We start from the raw sequence: 8,635 nt of genomic DNA, 5'->3' as shown, positions 1-8,635 counted from the left end.
ACTGAGATTCAGAGGAGCAAGCTGGTCCAAATAAACTGGGCAGTGATCCATATTTTAAGACCAAGCATTTTGTGAATCCTGCGTTAAACTCCCAGAGGTTTGAGAAGCAGTTGTCAGTAAAATGACGGGAACACAACAAGATTGTACTGCTGTGGTATTGTTGAAAAAATTCATTTTTCCTTTGTGTCTGCGCGTGCAGTAAGTGGGCGGGCAATATGCTAATGTTTCGTTGTGACGTCACAACAAAACGGCTTGGGATTCGTTTTACAAACGACTCGTTTAATTGACTCAGAGTCGACTCTTACTTTTGAGAGACAATAACTTTAAATGCACTTAGTTAACTAATGGGACCTTATTGTAGTACTAATGAAACATCGATAGCAGGTTTGAGAGCAGATATAAATAATACTATTTTGATTTCACCCTCCACAAATATTCTTGAAAATATATAGTAAAATCACTCAGATTCTATCCATTCATGCATTATCCATCAGTCCACGCTAAGAAAGCATTCTGCTGTCTGTATGTGCTCAGCCATGTGGCTTTAACAGCAAAAGTGGTGTGGTGTTCTAGATCAGGGCTTCTCAACTGGTATATTTGAAATCAATTGAAAATTTGATAACATTGAAAAAAGCAGTGCGTTTCACCACAATGCTGTGAGAATACAGTAAAAAGACTCAGAGGACTACAAACAGTAGCTGACAGCACAGATGTGTTTCCCCTTGAGACACATGAACAGTTGCCTCTCTTCTTTCAAATACCTCAAACTTCTTCAAGTAAAACTGGAGATGACACTCTTTCTTGCTATGACACCTTAACACCTCACTTTAAGTCTAAAAAAAGGATTAAAACAATTTAACTTATTATCATTTTTTAATTAAAAGTTTGACACATTCACTTAATGTTTAAGGAAAGAAGTTTGTAAGTTTAGTAAATTGGCATTACATTATTTCTGTTAAATGACCTTTCTATTACAAGTGGTAAAAACTGCTTGTCAAAGACATGGTTGGTTTTGTGTATCAAACACAAAAGGCCCATTTACACCAAGAACGATAAAGACATCTAAAACAATAACTATAGCGTACACACCAGCGGATATCGATCAGTTTATTCCAAGCACGCACTGCAGTTTATGCCGTCTGTCACCTTAAATGCTCAAGCTCTTTAAAGCAGGATGGATTGTGATTGGCTGTCAATGCTTTTATCGTTCATCAGCTAAAGAAAAAAAAAAGTTCTAAAAGTAATTCCAACCATATTGTCACGATTGGGTCCTCTGCACCAGATCTCCTGGGCCGCCAGAGGGAGCCCTCTCCCGAGTATTAGGTTCATTTGGACTACAATTCCCATACACCCACATACCTGGGACTGATCACTCTCGCACCTGCCGCCAATCACTTCATTACCCATGCACTATAAAACACCCATTCTCACACAGTTCTGTGTGAAGTCTTGATCAGCCACGGTTATCATTTCTGAGTGTTCTTTCCTGTTTGTTTGCCTGTTATCGATTGGACTGTTATTCTGGACTGTGATTCTTGCTGCCTGCCTACTTGACTGCCTGTTATTGTTTATGCCTGCCTGCCGCCTGCCTCGACCTCTTTGCCTGTTCCTGTTTACCCTGTCTGCCGCCTGCCTCGACCCTCTGCCTGTTACCTGGTTTATGATTCCTGTATTACCCTTGTTGTTGAATAAACTGCAAATGGATCAATACCCTTCTGATTCGTCACACATATAGTTTCTCTGTGCTGTTGTCTTTATAGTTGTAGTGTGGACTCTGCTATTCTTTTATATTTAGAACAATTTTTAGAACTATATCTTTATTGTTATCACTATATTTTTTATTCTTGGTGTGAATGGGCCTTAATTCATATTTACATTTTCCAAAGTTTAGAGTTCTTTGAGAAATTTTTAATATATAATGTTTTGTTTATCTTTTGATTAAGCAAATGCAATTAATTACAAAATAATTCAATGCAGCAGTTATAGCGCCATTTACGCTCCAGGATGTGCAAGGACAGATGGCAGAGCAGAGACCATTCACACTGAAAAATTGGGGCTTTAATGCTGGAAGACTTTGGTACTGAAGACATAAATATAATGTTACGACAGCTGTTAGTACATAGCAGATACTTTCTGTGATTATACTACATTATCACATTGTCAACAAGCAAGCTTGCACGCTACTTTTTAAGTCAGCACCAACCTTTATAATACATCCTTAATGCCAAATGTCGCCACATTAAACTGTAAGAAGGTGACTTAAGGCTTGAAGTGCAACTGATGGGGTCTAATGAAGTCTAACACAGATGGTAAACATTTAACAGTATATCAATAGACAATATTGAAATGAATGTAAAACATATGCCAGCATACTGTATAACTGGCACATATAGAGTCATTTGATTTCAGTCTAATTTGTTACATCCTAACTGACTGAAAAAGTAAGTTATTGCATGGGCAGCAACTATATGAACATTAAGCAAGTCATCATACTGGGTCTATTGAATTCAAGCAAGGCTTTTGATAACTTTTCCTCCTTTTGCTCTTTTCCATCATCATTATTCATCCTGTATGGTTTGACTGCTTGAACTTTTAAAACAAATCTATAAAACTGTTATGAACACATTTCAGTGAGTGAAGCTGTTGCACTGCACCATCACAGACACTGAGTTAAACAAATGGTACTGTAACATTGAAAATTTTATTGGCCAAGTGCTTTTCTGAAAGGTCTTGATTTGCTTCTTTTGGAACAAGTTTTGTTGGTAGAGACATAAAATATATAAACTAACTGGACAAATTTTGTCTGAAAAATTACTTAATATTAAATTTTAGAGTTGTTGTATAAAAGCATATATATTTAATCAGTACAATAATAGCACAATTGTTTGCGTGATACTGTTTCCTTTTATATCTTCTCGTGTGCAACAACATAGAAGTGATCCTAAAACGTCTTAAAACACCATTAAAGAGAGAGAACACACACGGCACAGATGTCTCAGCCCCTGTGAATGAGTGAAGCTGTACAAACAACGTTTCTGGGACAGGATGAGCACTAATCCTATCCAGACCATGCCTTGAGGAACAAGCACTCACTACAAAAAAAAAAAAAAAGTACAGATAGGATTGAGACAGATGAGAGAAATGAGAATCTAAAGAATGAGTGAAGTGAGCAAAGACCTTTGAGGAAAGGTTGGATATGGTTCTGTATCCAATAATGCCCTTAAAACTTCTTTGAAAAATCAGTTTTATAGGGATTTAATCTTTATCATGCTTCTATCCAGAATGTTTAAGGTCTTAAAAAATAGTTTCTGCAGATAAGTAGGCCTACCTTACAGATACAGATAACATATAGATTCATGTATGTCAGAAGGATCATGCCCATTTTTAAGATGGTGCGTGCCAGCATATAAAAATGCATGGGAAATCGTTTTTGTTTCAGTTAATTTAATATAATTTCAACCGATCTACTACACTGTTGTACGATTTTAATCAAATAAACTATATACTGTACTGTTTGAATCTGTATACTGTACTGTAAGAAGGTGTAAAGTGTTAAAGTGTTTGGGCCAAAACTTTGACATTTGATTATACATTTGATTTGTTTTAAACCATCAACTTTTCATGCTACATTAATTTTTTGAAAAAAAAAAAAAAGGGGGGATTTGTGTCTGTAATGATGGGTCGACAGCATGGGGATCCATTTGCAGCTTTTATTAAGAATAGTGTATACACAGGTAAGGGCAGAGGCAGAGACGTAAACGGGGACAGGCAATGGTCGAGGCAGGCGGCAGACAAACGGTATCAGGAAGCAGGCAGAGATCAGGGCAGGCGGCAAACAAACACAGTCCAGTAAACAGGCAAGGATCAAGGCAGGCAGCAGAGAATCACAAGAGATAAACAGTCCAATCGGCAACAGTATAACAATCCACAGATAACGCTTAGAAATGATCACCGGGGCAAATCAAGACTTCGCAGTGTGTGTGTGTGTGCGTGCTGCTTAAATAGTGTGAGTGTGATGTGGTGCAGGTGTGTGTGCAATCAGTCCCAGGAATGAGGGCCTATGGGAAATGTAGTCCGAATGATGGTATCAGTATTCCGGTGAAGGCTCCCTCCGGTGGTGCGGGGAAGGAAGTGCGGGAGCCTCACTTGTGACAGTGTCTCTGAAACTGAAAAAAAAAAAGTGGAATGGAACACAATCAACCTTAAAGTATAGGCTAAAATTCCTTTTCTGGATTCTGGCCATTAATAGAATGATTAGATTTAAATAGCCTGTCTAAAACGAAACTCGAGTTACCCATTTGTTCTTCTATGTAAAGAATCTGAATGCTCCTGTATTCATTTTCAGGAATTACAAACCCCTTACACTTCCTAAATACAGTATAATACTATTTACAATGACAAAAACATTATGATTGAGCTCTTCCAACTTGACTAGAAATCCACATACCTTGAGTGACAGCCGCAAGGTACTTATATCAGGCCGCCCCTCTCTCAAACCCACCCTTCCCCTCACTCTCTCATCAACCTGATTATCATCCCATTTCCCCTCATCCTCTCCCTATTCATCCCTAACATTCTATTCAATAAAATAATTATTCAACATTCATGCCTCTGGTGTGGTCCGTGCTTGTGAATAAGAGATTAATAAAATACTAAATAAAAATAATAACCAATTAATACACTAACAGTTTGAAGAGGTGCTGTACAGGGTTTTTTTTTAATTGATTTTATGCCTTTCTCCAAACTACTGTCTGTGCTCTCAAAACAACATTAATCTAAAAACAGATATAGTAAGATTTCATTTTTTTCAATCAAATTCCAAATTACATACACATCTATTTCTCAAAACACTGCACAAAAATATCCCCAATGTTTTAAAGCCTGTAACACAGCAAACCAAGGAAATATTCTTAATTGCAAATAGTACTCATTAACCATCAACTTGAAATCTGTTGTGTTAGTAATATACACACCACAGGAAGGAAATGTACTAAACGATTAACACAGCAATTCTAATTTTAGTTAAGGTTAAGAGAGTTAAGGGAGTTCAACTGTGAATTCCCAATGCAAAGAAAGTGGAGAAAGAAGAAGAATGAGAAGGGAAGGAAATAAAAGGAAGAGAGAAAGGTGGTAAAGTCAGCAGAGTTGGAAAAGCAGAAGAAAAAGTGAGAGGAAGAGTGGAGGGGGGAGAAAGAGGAGAAAAAAATATGAATTGGAACATAGATTTTTGTTTTTAAATGTCTCAAACTTCAAAAATGACCCTTAGAGTACAATATAAAACAATTTATTCACACTCCATAGCGAAGAACTTTGTGACAAACATAAATGTTCATCATTGTATTTGTGCATCTGTAGCTGTCATTAGGCAGTGAAATAGAATTTTTCCAGCAAAATTAAAAGTCTGTTTCATTGACTGTGTTACCTATTTTTTTAGAGCATGAACCATTGTTCATAAATCAGCTGAGAAAAAATAAAGCAGCTTGCTGTGCCTGTCATATAAAGAAGAATTGCAACAAGCCTGTTAATCTATAAAAATAAGTAAAATAAAATAAAAACTACTAGTTTTGTGTTTAATAGCAATATCATTTTCTTTTGTTACTTGCTTGTGACACAGGAAGGTGATAAGATGCTGTATGCTAAACAAATGGACCTTGTTTCAATCAGTACAATCAGGGACCTCCTCCTATTTTCTTTTAATTTACACTTAATAAAAACAATGCAGAAAGCAAAACGGTTTGATGTAAATAACTGAGATGGTCATTATTATTTTTGCTCTCGATAAGTTCCTGTTGAGATTTGTCAGATTGGTAGTAATCGGTTGTAATCATTGGTAGTAATCAACTTTAAAACATACATTTTAAACTTGAGAAAAGTTTGTGATAAAATATGGTTTAATTAAACGCTTTAAATTAGCAGATAAGCTTGAAGAATACAGTCATTGTGTAACTGGCTTTAGTTCTACAGTTTTTTTTCAACTGCTTACACACATTTTCAAAACTTTGCCTCTTTTTTTTTTTCAAATTTTTTATACAAATCCAAGAATTGCACACACAAAATGCAAAATGCCTCACATCTCTTGCAAAATTAAACACTGCATTTAAAATATCACAAACACACCTCAAAAGCAAACATTTGTCTTACGTTGCAAACACCTTTGCCATAATATTTTATTTTTGGATATATCATATACACACAGTTATTCAAAACCTAAAGCTCTTCTTTCATGAGCTCCTATGTACATTTCTGTACAAGATTGAAAGTAATTGGCAGACAGATGTTGAAAAATTCACGGTAAACACGAAAGCAAGATTGAAACCAAACTATTTATTTTTTACTGTAAGCATTTGTGGTTGTGAATATTACATAGTACGAAAGAAAAGAAGTCGAAGGCCAAGAATAAGTGTATGGTTTTGCAGATTTGGTGTGTGGTTCTGGTGTTTGAGTGTCAGGTTTTAGAAATTGTGTGACAAGTAAGGATTTTGTGTGTAAGCAGTTGAAAAAAACTGTAAAATAAAACAGGATGCTGCTTAGCAACACTTGACACTCATATGTGTAGAGGCTAATTGGCTGGTTGTTTTAGATGTTCACCTCATGAACAAAGTATTGCTGGATTCCTCTTCAGTTGGGATAGTCACAGTGAGGGAAAATGTCACTGCCGAAGGTCTTGGGTTGTCATCTCATATTGATGCTGTCTTCATTCACTGGAGCAGGTAAATAAAATGAAGAGTAATGCAAAATGAATAGATAATGACAGTTGCATTCTTCTACTCATTATTAATTATTATTGGTAGTAGAAGTAGTTGTAAAAGGAAAAACAGTTCACTAATATAACTAATGTATCCATTCCTTCTGTTTTTCTGTAATTGAGCAAATCATCTGACATAATTGTAATGCTGCTATAATATTATTTTTCAGCTAATGGATACTACGAGTATATGTGGAGTAGATGCATCTACAGTAACCGTGATTTCAGTGACATGGTGTACATTGATAACTATTCCTTCAATAAAGATGTGGATGTACAGTTCAACAGCACTGTGGGGTATTATGTGGGGTATACTGAACCTGGAGTACATTATGCACAATTATGGAACAATGATACCATCGGTCTGCAGCAAGAGAGAGCTGAGGTGGAGAGAGTCTGCAAACCTAATGCTGAATTATATTACACCGCTCATCTTATTGGCAAAGCAGGTAAGTGCAACAAGATTCTGTTTTCTCCTGTGACACATGAAACTCTTGTTTTAAATGCTTACACTAGATACTTTTACACAACAGTTCGCTAATTTTATAATTCTTTAAAAATTTCTGTAAAAACTGAGAACACCATGATAACAAACATTTTAAAATGTTTTAAAATAAAATCCCTAAAAAAACAAAAAACAAAACATGCTTAAGTTTTAACTTTTGTTTGCCCCATTCCCAAACACATGTATACAATAATATTTTTGAAACTTTATAGTACACCTTGCATCTAATCACAATATTTATTGTAGGACATGCATTTAAGATGTTATTGTTATTGATTCAGTGCCACCAAAGGTCAAGCTCAGTTCAGTGACTCAGGCTGGTGGAAGACACCCAGCTATGTTGATGTGCAGCGCTTACCGCTTCTACCCACGCTGGATCACAGTGTCCTGGATGAGAGATGGTAAAGTTGTGAAGTCTGATGTGACTTCAACTGAGGAGATGCCTAACGGAGACTGGTACTACCAGATTCACTCCCACCTAGAATACACTCCCAAATCTGGAGAGAAGATCTCCTGTGCGGTGGATCACGCCGGCTTAACTAAACCCATCATCATAGACTGGGGTAAGAGGAAACATTTATTTTCCCTCACAGAAGACTTCTGTAAATTACATATTTTGACAAACAAAATATTGGGGTCAATATTAAACACTGTAAATATTCAAATAATATGGTTCCTGTACCTCACAGATCCATCTCTTCCTGAGTCTGAGAGGAATAAAATAGCCATTGGAGCCTCTGGCCTGGTGCTGGGAATCATCATAGCAGCTGCTGGACTCATTTACTACAAGAAGAAATCATCAGGTCAGTGGAGATGAGAGCAAATCAAGCTTATAATCATCTATGTTTATACATAATGTCTCTATTCAAATCTTTATTAATCACTTTTTATTTTGATAGGGAGGATCCTGGTACCATCTTAATGAAGGTTAAGTTTTTAATGAAAACTTTGAAAACTCAAACAATTTGTCATAATAAAATAAATGACCATCACATTGTTAAACTGATTTACATAATAATCACACAAATTACAGGTCAGACTGACTGGAAGAGGATTCAACTTGACTCATTGATGGAGAAATCACTTTCTGAACTTTACACTGATGTTTAATTTTTAACAACAAATACAATTTTGGAAAATGAAAACAATAACAACAAATCTAATACATTTGTTTGATATTTGCAATTTTTTTATTATATGTTGATGATAATATAATGATGTATAAAATATAGAGATTATAGAGAGAAGTATAAGAGTTGGGTCAGCTTTGTATGCAGACGATGGGGCCATTTGGGTAAGAGGACGAGATCCCATAGGTGTGATATATAAAATCAAGGAAGCAATAAGTAAAGTAGAGCAATGGTCATATAATTGGGGCTTTAAAC

The 8,635-nt window shown here is 35.9% G+C and overlaps 1 protein-coding gene across 1 annotated transcript; it reads left to right on the top strand.

The window, feature by feature from the left end:
* Positions 1 to 6,552: 6,552 nt before the first annotated feature.
* LOC127517130 (H-2 class II histocompatibility antigen, E-S beta chain-like) lies at positions 6,553 to 8,417 on the top strand. Its single transcript, XM_051902356.1, has 6 exons — positions 6,553 to 6,710; positions 6,916 to 7,194; positions 7,532 to 7,813; positions 7,940 to 8,053; positions 8,150 to 8,177; positions 8,284 to 8,417. The coding sequence occupies exons 1-5, from the start codon at positions 6,647 to 6,649 to the stop codon at positions 8,170 to 8,172; spliced, it is 762 nt and encodes a 253-aa protein (XP_051758316.1). The 5' UTR covers positions 6,553 to 6,646; the 3' UTR covers positions 8,173 to 8,177; positions 8,284 to 8,417.
* The last annotated feature ends 218 nt before the right edge of the window (positions 8,418 to 8,635 follow it).

Source organism: Ctenopharyngodon idella, chromosome 8 (assembly GCF_019924925.1).
Source record: "Ctenopharyngodon idella isolate HZGC_01 chromosome 8, HZGC01, whole genome shotgun sequence".
NCBI lineage: Eukaryota > Metazoa > Chordata > Actinopteri > Cypriniformes > Xenocyprididae > Ctenopharyngodon > Ctenopharyngodon idella.
This window is presented reverse-complemented; position numbering and strand designations above follow the sequence as displayed.

What these genes read in the sequence shown, in the direction of transcription:
- LOC127517130 (XM_051902356.1), top strand. Translation starts at nt 6,647, where the DNA reads ATGTCACTGCCGAAGGTCTTGGGTTGTCATCTCATATTGATGCTGTCT. An exon ending in GTCTTCATTCACTGGAGCAG is followed by an intron (nt 6,711 to 6,915) that starts GTAAATAAAATG and finishes ATTATTTTTCAG; the next exon opens with CTAATGGATACTACGAGTAT. An exon ending in ACCCATCATCATAGACTGGG is followed by an intron (nt 7,814 to 7,939) that starts GTAAGAGGAAAC and finishes TGTACCTCACAG; the next exon opens with ATCCATCTCTTCCTGAGTCT.